This window comes from Osmia lignaria, chromosome 1 (genome assembly GCF_051020975.1).
Source record: "Osmia lignaria lignaria isolate PbOS001 chromosome 1, iyOsmLign1, whole genome shotgun sequence".
NCBI lineage: Eukaryota > Metazoa > Arthropoda > Insecta > Hymenoptera > Megachilidae > Osmia > Osmia lignaria.
This window is the reverse complement of record NC_135032.1, coordinates 9615008-9637667: the sequence shown is the minus strand read 5'-3', so window position 1 is coordinate 9637667 and position 22660 is coordinate 9615008. Positions and strand designations below refer to the sequence as shown.

General features: G+C 37.1%; 1 protein-coding gene and 1 long non-coding RNA gene across 11 annotated transcripts; both read left to right on the top strand.

Annotated features, from left to right (window-relative positions):
• Positions 1 to 5633: 5633 nt before the first annotated feature.
• Positions 5634 to 14259, top strand: LOC117606119 (uncharacterized). Of its 7 annotated transcripts, XR_013063343.1 has the most exons (7): positions 8320 to 8418; positions 9934 to 10181; positions 10256 to 10320; positions 10427 to 10558; positions 10635 to 10827; positions 11027 to 11197; positions 12128 to 14256. It is a non-coding gene; the product is annotated as an uncharacterized LOC117606119 (long non-coding RNA). The 7 variants fall into 7 exon arrangements; XR_004581891.2 differs by lacking the exons at positions 8320 to 8418; positions 11027 to 11197 and adding an exon at positions 5634 to 5954 and having other exon boundaries at positions 12128 to 14255; XR_013063342.1 differs by having other exon boundaries at positions 11027 to 14259.
• Positions 14260 to 17656: 3397 nt separating this feature from the next.
• On the top strand, positions 17657 to 22615 carry TM9SF2 (transmembrane 9 superfamily protein member 2). Of its 4 annotated transcripts, none has more exons than XM_034328706.2 (16): positions 17660 to 17791; positions 17997 to 18230; positions 18709 to 18776; positions 18855 to 18948; positions 19067 to 19202; positions 19283 to 19404; positions 19499 to 19622; positions 19707 to 19846; positions 19912 to 20088; positions 20234 to 20390; positions 20453 to 20630; positions 20713 to 20872; positions 20975 to 21126; positions 21384 to 21495; positions 21558 to 21729; positions 21811 to 22615. In XM_034328706.2, exons 2-16 carry the CDS (start codon positions 18036 to 18038, stop codon positions 21876 to 21878), a joined length of 2055 nt encoding a protein of 684 aa, XP_034184597.1. In that variant the 5' UTR covers positions 17660 to 17791; positions 17997 to 18035; the 3' UTR covers positions 21879 to 22615. The 4 variants fall into 4 exon arrangements, with proteins under 4 accessions (XP_034184596.1, XP_034184599.1, XP_034184597.1 ...); XM_034328707.2 differs by having other exon boundaries at positions 17672 to 17733; XM_034328705.2 differs by having other exon boundaries at positions 17657 to 18230.
• The last annotated feature ends 45 nt before the right edge of the window (positions 22616 to 22660 follow it).

The following is a 22660-nucleotide window of genomic DNA, read 5'->3' as shown; positions in this document are numbered from 1 at the left end:
TGTAGGGTGATCATGCTATCCTTCTTTCAATCTAAATGATAGAATTGTCCCGCTCCGATAAATTCTGACTGACTGAACGCGTGGATTTTATATAGCGCACCGTAGCACCCCTCGCTGCTGAAAAATATATGCCTACTCTGAAGAACCGAAGGAACGTGCAATCTGAGAAATTTGTTAGAAAAAGTTATTAACTCTTTAAATAAATGTTTTTTAATTAATAAAAATATACAGGATACGTCATGCAATTTCTGACGGGTTATATCTTCAATTTGATAAGAGATAGGAAAAGCTGTTTATGTAAAAGTTCAATGGTATGATAATGTCTATTTTTCTGTGATTTCATTTTTTCCGTGAATGCAACGATGCACTCAAAAAATGCTTATATGAGAAGATCTTGAGCTGAATAAGGGCTCATTCGAAAGAGGAAGGTTCAATGAAGGAGGCTCAACAAATCGTTTTAGTCACAAAACTCCTATAGTTACCTAAAATGTACTTGGATTCAACGGGCGTATTTTCTCGATTTTTCCTCTACTTTGGACACTCATATTATTAGATATTAACAAAATTACGTTCAATCATGACCAGAGCGCGCTGCATTGAACCTTCCTCTTTCGAATGAGCCCTCACCCAGCCTCAAATATTCTCATATAAGGACGAAAAGCGAAAAATCCCGGACCCATTTTTATGCCCATTTTTGCCGGTAATGTCACCTCGCTGCATTACCCGTGTCTACCCCCTTAACAAGTCGGTCGCGCGAAGAACAAGTGAATCGGATGCCCATCATTTCTTTAATACATAAACCAGTCAACACGCGTTGGTAAAGATCTTCTATATACTTGAGGTCGCCATCGATATGAGCGAAGTCGTACCCGACAACTATTTTCCATTGTTCGTGAAATATCCGGACTACATCTAAATGTTCGAGGGAGATCGTTTCCTGATCGTTCAGAGTGGAGAGATGATATTTTTCGTCGTTGAGTTCGTTTGCGATTACCAAATTCGTAGCCATAATCATCAGCAAAAGTGGGACAATCATGAATTTCCCGCTATGTTCCATGATCTGAAATTGATTGTTTAAAAATTTTGACGTTTGTTCTATGGTGAGTGGTTGGTTTTCCATATTCATTTATTCTGACGGAATGATTGTCTATCGTCTCGATGACCTCGAAAGGACCTCGCCATTTTTCTTCTAGTGGTTTAGCATTATAATGTCGTATAAGGACGAGGTTACCTCTATGGATGGGTTCAAGGTGATCGTAGGATGTGGAAGGTTGTTGCGTTTGGAGATTATTAATTGTCTCGATTATTTTGTTTTCGTGCTGTAGCTTAAGGTTGTCGATTTGCTGGAGGGTTAGCTATTCGTCCTGTTCATCGAGGATGCTGTTAGGTTCGTAACCTAATTGCAATTCGAATGGTGTATATCCCGTGTTACGATTGATCGTGCAGTTATAATTAAGCATGGCTTTCGGTAAGAAAAGGTCCCACGGGTTTTCGGCGGTCTGATAGCATCTAATATATTCTTTTAAAATTACGTGTGATCTCTCGTTCTTGCCGTTTGATTGAGGGTGGTAGACAGACATAAGGGTATGTTCCGACCTCATGAGATTGCAAAATTCTGTGAATTCTTGCGACGTAAATTCCTTTGCGTTGTCGGTGAGTATTTGTTTAGGTTTCCCGAATATTCGTAGCCACGAAGCCCAAACGGCTTGTATAATGGCCGCAGTGGACTTATCCGTTAGAGGTTCGCACATGATGTACCGCGTTAAGTAATCCTGAATTACCAGTATGTATTTGTTTTTCCGTGGGGTCTCGTCTAGCGGTCCTACAATATCTAACGAGATTTTATCGTTCTGTTTCGCGGGAATGTCAGTCGCCTGTGGTATATAAGTCTGTCGCTTCGTGTCTTTATTCCTTTGACAGATTTCGCATTGCTCTATATACTTTTTCACGTCGCGAGTAATATTTGGCCATTCGAACTGCCTGCGGATTTTTTGCAATGTTTTGTCGTAGGCATAGTGCCCGCCGAATAATGAGTCGTGTGCTAGCCTAATTACTTCCTTAGTGTCGATAGGGGCTGGTCGGGAAAAGTAAATTTCCAAGTCGCGATTCAGTTTAGATAGAAGAGTGGCGACTTGAGTGTCGTGATTTCTGTCCTGAATTACGTTAATCTTATCTCCGCTGTTTAATGCCTGTGTAAAGGTTTGAAGTTTGAACCTATCGGTTTCGTGAGGGGATAGGTAGGTTTTATCTTTTTCGACTACCTCTAGAGGTGTCTCTGTGTAAATGATGGTGGGGGCATCTTTACGGTAGCCGTGGCGGATGGTAACCTGGGAACGGGTTGTAGGTGCCATTGAGACGGCAGGGTCCGGTGTTCCTACTAGGTTTTTGATAAAATCATCGTCTTCCGTTGTACTTTGAGGATTGTTAGAGTAGTATGCTAAGTACTTGTCTAGTTCGTCTCCTGCAGCGTCTCGTTGTGCGACTCTAATTCTACTTCTGGAAAGTGCGTCGGCGTTAGTATTAATCTTTCCGAGTTTATAAATTATTTCGTCCGTTTTACTATCGTTATTAATATGGAAAACCATTCGCTCATCGAATTCCTCGGTGGATTCGATTTGAGTTTTTAGGAAATCAGAAAGAATTAGTTGTCCGTTCGTATCGACTTTTTTGATTGCCCCGGTCCCTGATATAAAATTGACGAGTACCGTTTTGTTACTGCAATTATGGCTCGAATTTTTACATCGTTTGGTGATGTTTCCGACCTTGAATTCGTTACACGAAAGAGAGAAGTTATGATCAAACAAAAAGTCTGCTCCTAGTATGCCGTCTTGAGTTATAGGCGAATTATCATCTACTACTTGGAATCTATTACATTTCTCATTAAAGGGAATGAGAACCGAATACAAGGTGTCGGTGGTATCGTTCGTAACACCTCTAAGCGTGAGGGGCGCGAGTTAAGTGACAGGAGGTAAGTAAATATACAATATTCTTTTAATTATACACGTTTACTTTGTCCGTACAGGTCGACAGCTTAGGTCGATGGTTCAACACTGAATGAATGAATTGTCGTCGAGGCGATGGTAAGCTCTCTTTTTCTCTTTGTCTTATTCTCATCCTCGAGTCGGAATTTTGTTATGTCTGTTGCAGTGCCACGTCCTGCCTGAGGTGATAAGACTGGGGTTATGTGTCGTCACATAACTCGCGCCTTTATACAGCGTTTCGTTGACTATCTGTTTTTCTATAATTATAGAGATTTCGCTACCTGTATCGATGAGGAAGGTAGTCGGTCGGAGCCCTGGCAATTCTAGTTGAACAAACGGGGAAGAGTCCACGCGATGCTCCTCTGTTGCTGTTGGCCTGACGTTCCCGATGGTGACCATCCGTCCGGTAGTTGGGTGTTCGGCGGAGCCCCAATGAAAATTTCGCTGTTGTCCGGTTAATCGTCCTGATTGATCCCTCTGCTTCGTCCGGCACTTCGATTCCGTGTGCCCTCGTCGTTTGCAATAGTTGCACTCCTTGCTTCTCCAGTCCGGGATTGGGTTCCTCTGGATTTCGGGGCGTTGTTCCCTTGGTCTTCTTGGGTCCCTCGATAGTTGCCACATCCGCGATTGCTGTTGCATGTATTGCAACTCCATGTCGTACATGCGTGCGGCTTCGAAGGCTTGGTTGAGGGTCTCCAGTTGCTGGCTGAACAGGTATTGCGAGATTTCTGGCCTGACATTGCGTCGGAAGCACTGAATGCCTTCCTCGTTGCATATTATCTCCTTTATGTCAATATACGTTTGTAGTCTTCTCTCGGAGTTTACGGCCGTCAACAATTCGTCTTGTATTTGAGAGAATCGATGTATGAAGTCGTTTATCGGTTCGTTTGGTCTTTGTTTGCACGAATCAAAAAATTCTATGTATTGTACGAAAATTTTTAATTAATATCTCGGAAACTAGTAGGAAGACGAAGATACCACTTTATATTTGGGGTCCCCTTCCCCCTCCCCCCTTCCTCTCAAAATTTCATCTTGATTGGCGACCGGTCGTATTCGGAACAGACGCAACTAACACTACCGTCTTCGCTGCAGCAACCGTCATCGTCAAGTGTCGAACAGCCGTTCACACCATAGCGATATCGGCTTCCATTTCTATAGGGTGTTCCATGTAAAATCCATTTTTTTTAGTTACATTACGTTATGTTTTATATTTTATTACTAATTCTCAAGGAATTAAACACATTTGATTTATACTGTTACGTCCCAGGGGAAAATTTGAAATTTATCCGCCTTGCGTCCCTTATCAAGCCCTTTTGGGTTACGAGAATCTCTCATGTAAGGGGCGTACAGGCGAGTGTTTCGGTTTTTCGCCAACCTTTCCATTCCTCCTCGACCTTGGACATTCTTGTCAAGCCTTTCGAGGTTACGAGGATTTCTCATGCAGGGGTGTACAAGGAAGAGTTTGAGCTTAATTCTTTTCAACAGTTTACGTGACCCTCCTTGAAACTATCGTCGCCAGCCATTGTAATAAAATACAGTAATAACGCACAAAAACTCGGGTTAGCTCAAGAGCGAGAGAGAGCCGTAGCATAACATCAGCGCTACGCGGTTAGCCAGTGCTTCGCATTCCGGGAATTTCCCTTGCTAACTGCGTACGAACGGGAAAATCGTAATAATTCTTTTGTTAGAAAACTCTTCCTCTCTCTATTGCACAAAGCGTCAGCCGGTCCAACAAGGATCACCATTACCTGATCGTAACGATAGTATGAGAGAGTGGATGGATGAAAATGAATTTAAACAATGAAAGTAAGAATTGAGAACCCCTACGAAAGCGAACGTCGCGAACGTTCGACCGCCGTTCGAAAATCAAGGGTCGTTCGAAGCAATAAACACTATTGTATCGAAATTCTAAGAACTGCCTAGCGATAACGGCAAATGTTGAACAAAGGAACGTTCTCGAAGGAACGTTCGCCAGATTGAGAATTGTTTAAAATTCATAAAATGCGAAATGCCGAATTCATCAAAGCGATAGTTTCTAATGTGCGATAGATTGTTGTAAAATGCAATATTCGCCACGGCATTACAACCACCGTAAGCGCATCATCCGCTTTTAAACCTATTAAATCAGACTATCTTTATTGCAAATCAGGAAAGTGAATAACTTTGATCATGATGTACGGATGACGGTTTCCTCCATCGAAACCTGTAATTTCAAATCTCATCTTGCAGTTCAATCGAATCAATAGTTATGAATTAATTCAATGCAATAGTCATATTATAATTCAATGCGATTAGTTAATTATACGTATAAAGAGAAATACTGCGTAGTTTCTGAAAACCGTTGAAACTATCATGGCGACGAACTAGAAAAGAAAGGAACACCAAAGAAAGGGGATGAAAGATCTTCGTCTAGCTCGCGCGTCTTAGCCAATCAACGGGCACGCGACACTTTCGAAAACGAACTACGATTCGCCAAACCGTCCCCTCCAAAGACGATGTTCGCGCGACGGACCCTTCGACCATCGATCGCGCACGAAAGTCACCATTTGTCACTCTTGATCGATCAATCGTAAGTACGTGATCGGGAGCCCGTGTGTCCGAGAGACAGAGTTATTTGGAAGTTCGCGATATTTTCTCTGCGGTAAAGTCCTCCGCGTAGCGAGGCAGAGTGCCGTGCGAGTTAAAATAATCGGAATTCTGAATAAGGACTCATAGACGCGCACGTAAAATCTTCTCTCTCCCTAAATTTCTATCTTTTCTTTCTGATTTTAAATCGTTTGCTCGCGTAGTAATTTCTCGAATTAACTTCATTCCGCGTAAATATATATATTGATTATTTTCGTAATTAATTATTTTTCGTTATTCGTTTGTTTCTCGTCGACGTACTCGTCCGTTATAATCCGTTTTCCGCCGCGACAAGTGCAGTGATCGAAATCTTATCGTTCTTTGGTGTTCCAGGGTGCAACGTGTAAGGTGCGTAATTTTAAATTATTTATAATAACTTCACTCTCTCCATTCAGATTTTACTGCATCCAGTGCAAAAATGTTAGAAATCACATAATGCACTAAGTGTGTAAAGGAAATGTAAAAATTGAAAGTATTTCTCATGTTATCGCACGAAATATGTCGAAAATATCGGTTTTTTATTTTTTTCGGTTTGACGCACCAGAATGAAAAATCTGAAAAAAATTGAGGACACCAGTCATGCTAATATCTAACTACTGTGAAAGTAAAAATCTAGTGTCTCGAAAGCTTCTACCCGAAATCTCAATTTTTCGACTTTTTTTTGCGTTTTTGATATTTCACGCCTAGGATTTGTAACCGAAAAATCTGAAAAAATTCACAGTCATAAAGAAACATGGCTAGAATATTCTAGAATTTTTTCAAATTTTTTGAATGCCATTAAATACGGAAAATATGGCAAAAACTACTTTTTCTTTCTTACCCTGTAACTACCCTCCCGGTTGAGGTACAGGGTTGATACTTGGTGTACCATGGTTTTTTGGGATATGCTATCGAATGGTGCATTGCGAAGCAAATTCGGCTCAAGGGCACTTTTGACCATCTAATCCTGCTATACCCTTTGTATTGCTTTATTTTTAAGACTTTATCTTTTCAAAAAACGTATCTAAACGGGTTGAAGTTTTGAATCGATCTGGCGGTGAAGATCTTCGGTCGATGTTGGCTGTCATCCCCTCCTCGCTGGATCCTGATTCCTCCCTCAGGATCATCCCTGGTCCAATGGCGGAGGAGTCCATTTCTGTCCGGAGGCGGTCCCTCTTCCTGGCTTCAGTTCACCCTTGAGCGAGTGAAAATGGTGGTGCTCCGCCAAGACTCGAGAACGATTCCTTGCACACGTGTTAAGAGAAAGCGTGGGATCCAGAGAAAAACGGAAAATAAAAGGTCTCGCGCTAGCGAACCGTGGCAACCCTTGAAAGAATTTACGATCCTCTATAAATAAACAGGATGTCGAAGTGACTTCGACAACTTCAAGAACCAAACATGATTTTCGTTAAGAGTAATGAATTAGATACAGCCCGTAATAAATTAGTCTCTTAGAAATTTCAAGTGGGACAGTTCTATTTCTCCGGATTTCTAACTTTCTCCCAGCACGATCACCTGCATTAAAAGTTTTACAGAGTCTTGTCTATTGCTTGCTTAATCTTTTGAATTTTGGCTTCTAATTTATGAGCATTGATATAACATAATACAGACATGCTGTAGCCATACTCTTATGACATCGTCGCCATATTACGTTTCATTCAACTCCTGCGATTACAGGCTTGCAGCTAGTTTTACATGATACAGTAAAACCTGGATAAATTCAACCAAGATTGGGACCCAGTAGTTGCGTTTACCTAAGCACGGTATCGAAGCTCGGATGACACGCGACGACCAGCCAAGCGTGAACGTTGAAAGGGACAGACAGTGGTGGAAAGAGAGAGGTCCGAAATCAAAGGAAAGAGCCGAAACGTATCGGTGTGACTAATACTAATTGAATCAAAAAACTTTTTTATTTTTGACTTTTTTTGAGTGAAACTTTTACTAGCGCATTGGTGAGATTTTTGTGAGTAAAGTGGTACCAAACACGATATAGTTTCAATTATAATTACTTGCTAAAATTGATGTTATAAGTTGGCGAAAAGCAAGAGAGATCGAAATCCAAACCAGTCGCGGTGTCGGCTTTGGTTTCAAAGGTTTCATTTATCCTAGCGAGGAGTCGATTCTGGGCATTTAATGTTTCATTTATTCAAGCAAGGAGTCGATTCCGGGCATTTAATGTTTCATTTATTCAAGCAAGGAGTCGATTCTGGGCATTTAATGTTTCATTTATCCAAGCGAGGTGTCGATTCTGAATCCGTACACATGTTTTCTTTGTAGCCAACATGCCGATTCTGTGTCCGTACACATCTTTTGTATTCAGCCGACATCATTTATATTCAGTCGTGGTCTCAATTCTATGCTGTTTATTCTATTACTATTGTTTATAAATATAATTCAACCTATATCGAGTTTGGTATCATTTTAATCAGAAAAATCTCACAAATGCATTAGTAACAGTTTCATTGAGAAAAAGTTAAAAATAAAAAAGTTTTATCGTTGAATTAGTATTAGTCACACGGATATTACGGTCGGATCATATTACACGGTTTCCTCGTCGAGCGGCTCGGTTCGCCTAGGGGGATCCCCCCAAGTGGAGGGGATAGCGATGTTTCATTTATCCAAGCATTCTTTCGTTGAATTTATCCAGGTTTTACTGTACTGCACTCATACATACATATAAGCGAGGTTCGCAACACTTGCAACTTGCGACTGCGACCAGTACAGTGTACAGTGCGTACAGTGCAGTACAGTGTCATGTCATAACGTCATGTTCCCGCTGGTTTCCGCGAAAACTTTCGTTACACTTCAATGAATTATCGTTAGTAACATTTTAGTACATTACAGTAAAACCTGGATAAATTCAACCAAGATTGGGACCCAGTGGTTGCGTTTACCTAAGCACGATATCGAAGCTCGGATGACACGCGACGACCAGCTAAGCGTGAACGTAGAAAGGGACAGACAATGGTGGAAAGAGAGAGGTCCGAAATCAAAGGAAAGAGCCGAAACGTATCGGTGTGACTAATACTAATTGAATCAAAAAACTTTTTTATTTTTGACTTTTTTTGAGTGAAACTTTTACTAGCGTATTGGTGAGATTTTTGTGAGTAAAGTGGTACCAAACACGATATAGTTTCAATTATAATTACTTGCTAAAATTGATGTTATAAGTTGGCGAAAAGCAAGAGAGATCGAAATCCAAACCAGTCGCGGTGTCGGCTTTGGTTTCAAAGGTTTCATTTATCCTAGCGAGGAGTCGATTCTGGGCATTTAATGTTTCATTTATTCAAGCAAGGAGTCGATTCTGGGCATTTAATGTTTCATTTATCCAAGCGAGGTGTCGATTCTGAATCCGTACACATGTTTTCTTTGTAGCCAACATGCCGATTCTGTGTCCGTACACATCTTTTGTATTCAGCCGACATCATTTATATTCAGTCGTGGTCTCAATTCTATGTTGCTTATTCTATTATTATTGTTTATAAATATAATTCAACCTATATCGAGTTTGGTATCATTTTAATCAGAAAAATCTCACAAATGCATTAGTAACAGTTTCAGTTAACAGCATCAGTAACAGTTTAAAAATAAAAAAGTTTTATCGTTGAATTAGTATTAGTCACACGGATATTACGGTCGGATCATATTACACGGTTTCCTCGTCGAGCGGCTCGGTTCGCCTAGGGCCTAGGGGGATCCCCCCAAGTGGAGGGGATAGCGATCTTTCATTTATCCAAGCATTCTTTCGTTGAATTTATCCAGGTTTTACTGTATTGACGATCTTTTAATGATTCTTCAACCGATTTATTAAAATAAGCTTGGTGAAGAGATGCAACAGCAACAAGAAAGAATAAAGGGACAACTTCCGAAACCGTACGCACATTATCAACAAATAGAAACACGTCATTTATGAATAGTAATCACACATTTTATTAATTCCTGGCTGAATAAGACTAGTAATGACAGTAATTACGGTTTGTACAACATTTTTGTCGATTCGATAAAATATTCGAATTTCGGTAATTCGTTAAGTTAGGTTAGGTTAGATCACAATTAAATCAGTTAAAATATGCGCTTTAAAGCTCTCATATGCGATCACCCTGTTGTGACTTATGGTTCGAGCCATAACTTACGTTAATATTATACTATAATGTGCGTACGGCTTACCAGAATAAAAATGAAGTAATATTTATTATTTTGATAAAAATACCAAAAATTATAAAAAGTTGCTGCCAGCATTTCCTATTATTGAAGAAAGGAATTTTTTATAGAGGCCTTTTATTTAACATTGTTTGCTTCAAAATTTTAGTATAATAAACTAAAATACTTTTAAAATGTGTGTTTATAGATTGAGCCATAAGAAATGCTGCGTGAAGAGATGCATCAGCAAAGAACAACAAATGTTCACCTTTCCTTCACATGAAGTGGATTGCAATAGAATGCTGCAGTGGGTGGAAGAGTGTGGTAGGAAAAATCTATTATAGCCTCCCCCTCAGAAGCTAAAGTCGAAAACTATTTGTGGCATACATTTTGAGAAAAAATATTTCCTCTACAAAAAAGTATCAACATCAGCAGTTCCAACATGTCACTTACCAGGTAATAATTAATTACACAACCTCCATAGAGTATATAATTTATTTGTTATGAAAATGTGTATTGAATGCTATCAGCACCTGCCACATCGGTAGAAGAGTCACAGGAAAACAATGCAATGGAAGTTATAGAAGGACAAAACGTAAGTTTTTATCTTCACACTAACATGATATTAATACATTGCATATAGATGATAATATTTCCAGCATGAAGTATATACATAGTATTATGTGATTTTATTATTATAGATCAATCTGATTGCACTGTAGAATCCAAAGACTACAAGAGATCTGGGTAGATTTAGGAACAGCAAAGGATCTACTGGCATTATGAGACCTAATATCATCATTACACATATGGAACGTACAATATTTCCAAAGGTTAGAATATTACTTTTGGTTTTATTACTTTTCTTAGTTATAAAGTGTATTTAACCAATATTCTGTGCTGTTGTAGAGATAACATGTAATGGTTAAAAGAGACTATGTCTACAAGGGGAAAAATTACTACAGAATGTTGGTATATCCTTGTAAATTGCTGATTGACTATTGGATTCATTGTCAGTATTATGCATGAATCAGTTAAAAGACGCTGTGTCAATTATTTTTTACAATTATATATTATGCTGTCAAAAGGAGTGAACACCAAGGTATTGAATAAATATTTATGAAATTAGTTTAATTAATTTGAAATTATACAATATTGAAAGCAATGTTCAGTTGTTCACTGAAGAACATGTTTTACTATATACATAGTGTACAAGACAATAATATATGTACATACATAAATGAGGAATATTGTACATGTACACTACATATTACATATCTTTCACATTTACTTTGTATTAGAAATTCAGGCATATTTTTCCTAATGGTACACAACATTCGGTAATTGGCCCAAAAGGTCGGTCAAGTTGTAACGTTCAACTATTCGAACCACCAACGATTATAGCTAAGACAAACAACATAAATTAAGGGTTATGAACCGATTTTGAGAGAATTCGATGTGCCAAAAGTCACGTAAGTACACTTTCCTATTTAAGTGGGAGAAAGAGCCTGCTACAAGGAAGCGAGACATATTCAGTAGTCAGCACCATGCAGGGATCATCAAATAAAAATGCCGTGACGATCCACAACAGTACTGATTGTCAGTGTCGCAATGTCGCATTAGATTAGTAGCTCATTACATTGTAAAGGATATTTTGTATAGTCACCTTTATCGCAGACGAGTATCTTTTCACGATCTCAACTAAGACAATTGATTTTCGTCTGAAGGTTGAAAGAGCTTTTCGTGCTCTTCCTTCAATTCTAGTTTCGTTAGATAGTACACAGACTACTGTGTTGTTTCTTCTAATTATTTCGAAGCCGTTAGCACCACGCGCGTTCAGAAATCACGTCGACAAAGTTCTGTGCTCTTCGAGTCAAAAATAATCCGGGAAATTCCGCCAGAGTCCCGAGAGCGTTACTTTACGGTCGCTAAAAAGTCGTGCTCGTTGTTTCACCTCAACACACTAATCTATATCTATACTTCTATACTAATATATAAAGCTGTAAGCATTTTCTTTGTTCGGGGTAATCTCCAAATCGACTGCTTCGATTTTGATCCGATTTTTTTTTATGTGTTCCTTATAACCTTGCGAAGGACATAGGCTCAGTTTTATTACGCTGTTGCATCGGGAAACGTATAAAATATTGTTTATTTTGTTTGTGTAAATCGTAGCGCAGAACAGTTCAGCAGAACTGCTAATCCCCATCGCTGCTGTGTTTACATAGTAGTGGGAATACCTTCGTACCTCTGCGGTGGGAATGGATGGCGGCGCTGTCGGTGCTGCTTCTTGCATTCAGCATTCATCTTTTTTTCTCATACACTCACAGACAAAATACCACCCGGGCAGCGCCGGGTAACACAGCTAGTACTTTATAATTACATAACGTACTTATATTTTTCAGGTAACATACTGAAAATTCTGAAAAATGACGCAATAGAGAATCTTCTGAAATAGAAGACGTATAATACCATGGCAGTACGACTGAAAGTTGTAAAGTACAGAATAAACGGCAGTGGCTAGCTGTAAAGAAATGCGTCAAGCAGATTGAACATCTAGCACAGATCGGCACTACATACTGCACGCTATGATTTCAGCCCAGATGTGCAACGAGGGAAAGCCCAACTTTTTCGACGTTGATTTTCCAAAGAAAAGAAAATATTAGCATTAATTTATAAACAAAGTCAAGTATCGAAACGCTTCAGAAACTGATGCAAATTTCATTAATAGCTAGAATTTGTGACAATGTCTTTGAAGAACTTAAAGAGCGTTTCAAGTCACTGTAGTGGTAGCAACAGTTTGCGATCAAAGCAGCGCAAATTGTAAAGCAATAATTGAATAATAATGAAAGATTAAATTGCCTTAGGGATATCAGCGTAATATTTTTAGAAATATCTAATGCAATGCTTAATAGATTATTCTAAAAAAAAGATTTAATAAACTCTCATTTATTAAAATGTATGCGACACACCATTTGATTAGAATTGCAATTCACTTCAGCCAATAATCTTCCACGTGTAGCTAAATGGTCACACATTGAAGATTTGTATCTTATTGATAGCAGTAACGCTTCTTATCAGGACCGAATTCTAATAAAGCTTATTGCAAAGCTTTAGTAATAGATAAAATTATAAAAATGAAGGTTAAGTATTGCACGCAAGTTTTTAGGCAATCCTTTGGGTCCTTAATCACACCGAGTCGCAATAAAGTTAAAAGTGTGTGCGGCACGCGTTAAATGCCAGTAGAAGGTGTTGACACTGCTCGATTCATTCATTTTGTGAATAATATTTTCGATAGTATCAATGGTAGTCGACCTATTCCGGCAAATGACGAACTGCGAAATACCCAATACCTGGGACGTATACCGCAGTTCACCAGAGTCCATAACTGCGACGCGCAGGTTGGAAGATCGTGGGGGGAACGCAGCGAGCTCTCTGCTAATCGCTTTCCACTTCGTTTGGGAGTATCGCCAATCAGGGCGAAGATGCGCACTGGAGAAGCACGAAGAACGAAAACTGGTCTTTTCGCAGTTATGGACTCTGGTGAACTGCGGTATAGATATTAGCATTTTCCGTAGCATGAAATTTATAAAAAGAAAATGGGGGCTACACTTCGTCTCAGGGGATCAACAATTTTTGAATAAAAAGTGTCAAATCTTATAGTTAATTTTTGGTCCCCTAAGACGAAGTTTGACCAAAATGGGTATTATAAAATTGAATTAGAACGTTACAAAATTTTTAATTTTTGAAAACACATTGGTGCGATCTTGGATTTTCTCACTTTCTTAGTCGTAATTTTAACCAAGATGCGCTAGAAAACTTTTTCGATTGGATCAGGCAGCATAATATCTAGAATACTAATCCAACTTGTACTACCTTTCACGGGCATTATAAGACGTTGTTCTTAAATTTATATTCGCAGTTGACAAGTGTGGATACTAACTGCGAATTTGAATAATTCACGGACTCCAGTTGTATCGATGAACAACAATTATAATGTTTTTCTAAATTTGTTTCTTCAGCTTCTGAATCCACTGTACTGACAGTGATTCAGTATGTTTTACAGTATGTTCTTAAGAAGAACTTCGTCTATAAATTTTGTTTGGCAATAGTATTTGAAATTAAAAGCAATGCATCTCCGTGTTCATCGATACACTCTGCGTCAATCTTCCACATATAGCACACATTCCAAACCTTATTGGGTCTCTAAAATGATACATTTCGGAACATGTGAATTTAAAATTGACATGCTGCGAACATGGAAAGTCTTTATGTCATACGTCATACATCAATGTATCTAATATGTTGCCAAGAATTATACAGCGAGAGTAAATCGTGTTATAAATGAATCCAAAGAACCAACTTCTCCTCATTCTGTATACATATGTATGATGTATAGTATATGTATGTTTGTATTTTTTAAGCTGTATTTATGCAAAATAATTTTATTTATTACGTGCAAAGTGCATGTCGATTTACTTTATAAGCAAACATGGTTATGCGCATTTCTCATATGTATTTTTTACACTATTGTTAATATAGGTATTTATTGAATTTTCTGTAAATTTAATACATTTCTTTTAATGTACATATGTTGCTGTAATTTTTTTCCTTCTATTATTTTTGTTTTTCAAATAAATTTTAAAGTAAATAAAGTAAAAGGCAAAGGCGTGATTCGCTTCATTCTTAGATGAAAAGTCGCGATTTTCGGAAATTTAATTGCTTGTAACTTCTAAGTGCATTCACCGATCTCGATGAAATTTTCAGCATACACATAACTTATTTGAATCTACGAAAGACATATTTTAAATTTTCATTATAAGCTCACATAAAAAAGTTTGAAAATTGCCTTTACTATTTTTTTCCCGATTTTGAAAAATTGTAATTTTTTAAAACAGCAGAAGCACATATCTCAGTAAATTAATTTTTATAGCTTCTACAAAAATCTCAAGTCATTTAGTCCAATTTTAAATGGAGTATTCTGTTTTAAACGATGTGCCAATACTTTTTCCCAACCCTGCATGCATTTAGTGGGCCGCGCGAGACATAATTGCGCGGGCACCACGACCACGTTACGGGATTGATAGTACATAGGATTGGAATGATTATTCACTGTTTGCTGAGATTTAGTCTTTTATTAGAACTGAGCTTTGCACAGAGATCAGATAGCGATGATCGTGTAGTCAAGAAGGAAACAGAATTGAATCAGGGGTGCGTCATGGCGAGGGCACAGTATAGGAAAGAACAGTAGGATCACCCTGTCAAAAAGCGTACCAATAATTGTCGCTTGCGCATGACCGAATCGCACAACCAACAATATGGCGGCTGTAAACATATGTGATAATAGTTTCTTGCATTTTAACCTCTGTTACTTCTAAAACATTCCTGTTGCGATAAAATTCAGTAAAGTTTATACAGAGATATAAAATATGAGTGAAAGAGGTAGATACCGTTGTTCCTTCAAAGGGTGCCAAAGTGCAAGCAGTGACAGCAGTAACAGGCGTTCTGGGACACCCTATATTTTATATTTGTCAAATGATATTTATCCAACGTTTCTTGTACATTTTAGATATAGACATTATTAGGCTGTAGTTCCGAATACGACCGGTCGCAACAAACATTGGGACCCAGACGTTGCATATATCCAGCCGAGGTGTCGAATCTCAGGTTACACGCGACGACCAGCCAAGCGTGAACGTAGAAAGGGACAGACAATGGCGGAAAGAGAGAGGTCCGATGATCAAAGGAAAGAGCCGAAACGTATCGGTGTGACTAATACTAATTGAATCAAAAAACTTTTTCATTTTTGACTTTTTTTAAATGAAACTTTTACTAGCGCATTGGTGAGATTTTTGTGATTAAAGTGGCACCAAACACGATATAGTTTTAATTATAATTACTTGCTAAAATTGATGTTAAAAGTTGGCGAAAAGCAAAGGAGGGTTGGAAATGAAAACCGGTTGCGGTGTCGGTTCAGCTTTCGAACGTTGCATATATCCAGCCGAGGTGTCGATTCTGGGCATTTAATGTTTCATATATCCAGCCGAGGTGTCGATTCTGGGCATTTAATGTTGCATATATCCAGTCGAGGTGTCGATTCTGCGTCCGTACACATCGTTTGTATTCCGCCGCGATACCTATTCTACGTTCGTACACAACATGCGACGTGTTGCATCTTGCATGTTGCGTGTTTGATGCATCTTTGGTGTACGGCCTGCCTTATGTTTAATATCATTTTAATCTGAAAATTCTCACAAATGCGTTAGTAAGTTTCATTAAGAAAAAGTTAAAAATAAAAAAGTTTTATCGTTGAATTAGTATTAGTCACACCGATATAACGGTTCGGATCGTATTACACGGCTTCCTCGTCGAGCGTCTCGGTTCGCTTAGGGGGATCCCCCCAAGTGGAGGGGATAGCGATGTTGCATATATCCAGCCAATCTTTCGTTGCATATATCCAGCTTTTACTGTAAAACTAAATTTGAAAAATGGTTTTACACGAGCTTTACTTCTCTTGAATGCAGGACAAAGAACAATGGATGAAGATTTTGCAAGGACCACTGGTATATATAGTTCTTGATTACTAACTAAATAATCGTTAGCAACACCAATGTACTTTTAATTTATATTTTAGATTAATTACCGATCCACCTAATTGGTTCTTTGATTGAACTTCATTTCTCATTAAATGAGCGTTTAATTACTTGGCGTTGTTTAAATTATACTGATTGAGCTATATAACAAGTAATCCTTGATTAACAATTTAATAACGGAAAACTGATTCTCATCCTAATATTTGAATTTAACGCGCTTCAGGCACCACATTCAATTTTCCATACAGCCTAGTTCACAATTGATTCTGCAGCTATATTCACTCACACCAACGAGGATCGCAACTGTAACGTGAAATGTTATCACGTGAACATGGCTAGAATAGTATGGCGATCATGCCATGGGAATATTTATCGATGATCTGTTGTATCGATATGTCTCGAATATTTGTCGAGGACCTTTGTATCGATGGTTGTAAATTAAAATCGAAATTTAAACCATCTGTGCGTTTACTCATGTGAAAAAGACAAAGCCCTCGACGTGGGTGATCGAGCTGATAAAAGGCCGGAAATCCAGAGAATGGAATAGTTTCACTTCTACAATTCCTGAAAGGCTAATTTATGATAGACCATATCAAATTCGTTGTTTTCGACCAAGTCATGAAGAGTCCTTAAAAGTTACGAAGTCTTTTCCGATATCCTGTCTATTCATGCACTCTAAGAGGGTCGTAAATTTCCTCAAGAGTTGCCTTTTGGCAAGTACAAGGTCTTGTCGTTTCCTATTTTCTCTGGGTCCCACGCTTTCTCGTAGCACATGTGCGCTGTAACGTTCTAGAGTCTTGGCGGAGCGCCTCCACTTCCACGCGCCTGAGGGTGGACCACAGGCAGGAGAAGGGGCCTACACAGGACGGAGTGGACTCCTCCACCATTGGACGAGGGATGATCCTGAGGGAGGATCCAGGATCCACCAAGGAAGGGGTATCGACCGGCATCGCGCGAAGATCTCCGCCAAGCACAGAACGATCAAAATGATTTTGTCAGCTAAAATCGACGGATCTTTCTCACTCTGCAATCTAAACGCATTTTAGAACTTCAGAATTTTGCTCACGTATTGACAAATAAATAACGAAGTTAAAACAGTGAATTAACAATTTTGTATCAAATTCATTTTTCGCGCCTTGCGAGCAGAGCGCCTCCGCGCCCCACGGATTACCTACCTGCGCCTTTCAATCCCGAAAATCCCTATTTCCGCGAAAAGGCACAGGAAACGGACACGCAACATGACAAATTGATTTTCATTTCTATGAAAACGCTGTTTGCAATGAAAGGTTCGCTAATGTCAATTGCAGAAATGCCACGTGGAAAGGTTGCAAATCTATGTCTATCATGTATTATGGCAGCAGTAGTCACTGATGGCAGTATAATATCCGATGTTTTTCACTTATCAGAATATTTGACATGTACACTTGCGTTAAACAAATATAGTATTTTAGAAGTAGATGCTTCAGGAATTGACCGGTGTTTTTTAATTTAATTTTGTTTCCCTTTGAACGTGTTTGAATTATACAATTTTATTATTTGATTTAGAAATATATATATAGTTATGTTTGGTATCACTTTCCTTGTAAAAATGTCAACGATCCAAGAAAAACCATAAAAATTTACATTTCTCTTCGTGTGGTGAACGTTGATTTGTTTATTAATAGTCAATTGTGGACAATAGATAAGCCGGAGTTGAGCTCCGGCTGAGCAGCCTGAATAAATGGTGGGGATGACGACGCAACACTTTCCGACTGATATTTTACAATTTAAGAAAAACTACTATACAATGGCGAAATTAATTGTATTTTTGCAATTGTTTATGGTATGTACGATTCATCATGCGTCGGCCTTTTATTTGCCAGGACTGGCTCCCGTGAATTACTGCAAGGCTGGCGAAACTTCAGAAACATGTAAAGTGCGTATTCAAAATTCCTTTCAACTATTTTTCGAATTTTATTCCAATTACGATACTGTGATTCTTTTTCTCTTATTATTAATATAATTTATAAATACTAATGTTAAAGATTGCTCTTTTTCGATACTCGTTAAAAGATAATCCTTTTCTTTTCTTCGTTAATTAGTGTTTAATTTTTTCAAATATTCCGACGTGGCTTTTCGTAGCATGTGATTTATAATGAAGAGATTTAATCACGAAAATTTGTCATATTAACGTTATTTGTATGACAATTATATGATACTCTTAGATTGACCTTGTATTCAATATATTAGTAATTTATATTTAATTATCATTTTAATTAGTGTTTCTGTTTACGTCAAACATACAAGAAATATATAGTTGTACTTTTATTAAAATTTTGTATAAGTTTAACTGTAATTGTAATTATAATTTATATGTATAACTCCTTTCGCTTATTGGTTTTTATATTTTTCAGTCTGAAATTAAACTATACGTGAATCGTTTGAACACAGAGAAATATGTAATACCATACGAATATCACCAGTAAGTTTTTACACAGCTACATTATTCTTTAATTTTCTAAAATTAACAAGTAATGTACTAAAAACAATTCTTGGTTAGTTTCGATTTTTGCCCTTCCGATGAAAGCCAGAGTCCTGTAGAGAATTTAGGACAAGTTGTTTTTGGGGAACGAATAAGGCCTTCTCCTTACACGGTAGATAAAATCTAATATATTTTAATATTATTATTTTAAAATAATTTTGTGTAATTAAGTAATCGAATTTTCTTATAATAAAACATCCCGCAAACTGTGGACTTATGTAAATTTTTAGTTAGAGTTTATGAAAGATCTCAAATGTGCGGTGGCGTGTCAGAAAAAATACATGGGAGGAGATAAAGAATCAGAACAGAAATTAGAGTTTTTGAAAAAAGGAATGGCGCTCAATTATCAGCATCACTGGATAGTTGGTAATACTTTAGTAATAAAATATGTTCAAACTTAAATGCTACCAAGTATTGGATAAATCTATCGCTTAATCTTTTTGTAGACAATATGCCAGTTACATGGTGTTATCAATTAGAGGATGAACAACAGTATTGTAGCACTGGGTTCCCTATGGGCTGTTTTTCTCAGGAACCAAGATCTCAACAGGATACCTGTAGCATCAATGTAAATATAAATTATTATCTCTAATCAAGAAAAAATATAGTTTATAAAACAGAAACAGTTTTGACTAAAGTTAATTCTTTTTTTTTCTTATTAGGGTGCATATAATAAAGCAAAAACTTATTACCTATTTAATCATGTAGATCTTACAATTACATATCATAGCGGTGCTAATGAGGAATGGGGATCTGCGTTTAAGGAAAATGGTGGACGTATAATATGTAAGAGTTTCAAAGTTCATGTTCGTGATTTACATTTTCTTAATATTTCGCTTTATTAAATTTTATACTTATACGTTTTAATAGCTGTTAAAGTAGTTCCTCGCAGCATTAAGCATGGTAATATTCCTGATTGCGAAAGTAAAAAGCCATTAGAAATACCACATGATCCGCTTCCTGTTGGAAAAGAGTTGGGTGTTACATATACATACTCTGTAACATTTGTGGTAAGTCTTTTAATAACGCTTTATTTATTTCTTACATAAAAATGATTCTCAATTTTTAATTTTAGGAAACTAATAACATCAAATGGTCGTCTAGATGGGATTACATCTTAGAATCTATGCCGCACACAAATATCCAATGGTTCAGTATCCTCAATTCATTGATAATTGTTTTGTTTCTTTCTGGAATGGTGGCTATGATAATGCTGCGAACATTGCATAAAGATATTGCACGGTACAATCAGGTACATTTAAGGAATATCGCTTTTTAAATATCAGTTATATGGAATTTCATGTTTTATTTAAACAGTTCTTATTCATTTGAAAGAAAAAAATGTCTTGTCTGTTAGTTTTGTGTCATAAAATCGTGTCTGTGTTGCAATAACGCAGGCTTGCTTCCAGATAGAATCAGGAGAAGATGCGCAGGAAGAGTTTGGCTGGAAATTGGTTCACGGTGATGTATTTCGACCACCTCGCAAAGGAATGTTACTTTCGGTTTTACTTGGATCTGGTGTCCAAGTTTTCTGCATGACACTTGTTACACTTGGTGAGTTCTCAGTGTTAATTTTTTCAAACTCGTTTACACATTTTGTTTCATACGTTCCACAGCATTTGCTTGTTTGGGATTTTTGTCTCCTGCTAATAGAGGAGCTTTAATGACCTGTGCCATGGTTTTGTATGTTTGTCTTGGAGTTACCGCTGGCTATGTATCTGCCAGGATATATAAAAGTTTTGGTGGTGAAAAATGGAAATCAAATGTACTGCTGACTTCTATGTTGAGTCCAGGGTAACATAACTTATCATTCAAGTAATTAAAATTATGAATTATACATTATGATGTTATTTATTCAAATATTTGTCTTTTACAGAATCGTGTTCAGTTTATTTTTTACAATGAATTTGATATTTTGGGCAAATGGAAGTTCAGCCGCAGTACCATTTAGCACTCTTATAGCTCTTCTAGCTCTTTGGTTCGGAGTATCTCTTCCATTAACATTTGTTGGAGCTTACATTGGATTCAGAAAAAGGGTAGATTAATATTGAGATGATATTTAATTATTAAAAGGAGCAGAAAGGAATTTCTTATTTTCTGTGCGTAATTCTTTTAAAAAAAAGTAAATCTTGTTTCAGCCATTAGAACATCCTGTAAGAACTAATCAGATTCCCAGACAAATACCAGAACAGAGTTTTTACACTCAGCCAATACCTGGAGTAATAATGGGCGGAGTTCTACCTTTTGGATGTATATTTATCCAACTGTTCTTTATACTTAATTCCTTGTGGTAAGTGTTATCATTATTTGTACAAATTAATTCAGTGGCTTTTATCAATTACAATTTCAAATTTTAATATTTTCCCGTGCTTTTATGCATTTCAATAATGACGTTTATTTTAATAATTAAAATTATTATATATAAATTTTCAGTTTCTTTTTTCCTTAAAACGTTGTTAGTAATTTAGAGTTCTGAAATTATTTAAATTTTCATTTTTTATTTAAATATTTACACATCTGGAATTTTCATGTGTTCTTTTGTTTTAGGTCAAGTCAGGTGTATTATATGTTTGGATTTCTATTTCTAGTATTTTTGATACTTGTCATCACATGTTCAGAAACAACGATTTTACTCTGTTATTTTCATCTTTGCGCAGAGGTAAATTATTTTCAAAAAAATATACAAGGAAATAAGTTTCAAACATTATATTTTCTTTTCAGGATTATCATTGGTGGTGGCGCAGTTTCCTTACATCTGGATTTACCGCCTTTTATTTATTAGTTTACTGTATACACTTTTTCATGACTAAATTATATATAGAGGATGCTACATCTACCTTCCTTTATTTCGGTTACACTTGCATCATGGTTTACCTATTCTTCCTTTTAACAGGTAAAACTTTCAATTTTTAAATAAATGATAAATGTAATTAAATATTGAAGATACTAACAGTACGTTTTTCTTTTTAAACAGGATCGATTGGTTTCTTTGCCTGTTTTTGGTTCGTGCGGAAAATCTACAGTGTCGTAAAAGTTGACTAATGTGTAAACAAATGATAATCATCGAAATAAAATGAACATGGTATGAAATTAAATGACAAGGACAAAGAATAGTTGATACAAACCTTAATTCTGTGAGAAAATATTAACGTACGAATATCAGGTCCTTTATCTCGAGAAGAGCAATAATTTTAATGTAATATGTGGAACACTTATACTAATGTATCAGTGTTCGACATATTATAACAGCCGTTATAATTGGTGACCTCTGGAAGAACATGCAGCAGATGACAACAATTCTATAATTCGTAACCTTTCTCCTGGAGTGACTTTCAAAGCTCGAACAATGGACATCTGACCTACGGTCGCACAAATGTTACGGAAAGATACGGAACAACATATCAGGATACTGTTAATCACTAGCAAGGGAATACTCCTCATTTGGGTGTAATACCAACTTCCTCAGAAGTGCTTAGACTCCAACTGTTCTTACGTTGAGGGCACGGATCTGCTAGGTAGCATTACTGATCATTAGCAGACCCTGAAAGAAACACTCTAGCCTCCATCCTTTCCTCTTTCGTACAGCTCAATCGTTCTAATACAATTAATGTATCAAATACTACTTGTTATCTAAGCAGATTGCTGTAAGGCGTAACACTGTGAATTTAACTTTTTACAAAATCATAATTGACGCTTAATAAGTTATATTTTGAAACTTATAAAAACAAGATTAGCTTTGATAATAAACAAAGTCATTAATTATTTTTGTTTCTTTTTTTTGCAACATGAGCGTGAAGAAGTCTTGAATGAGGCTCTTAATAAAT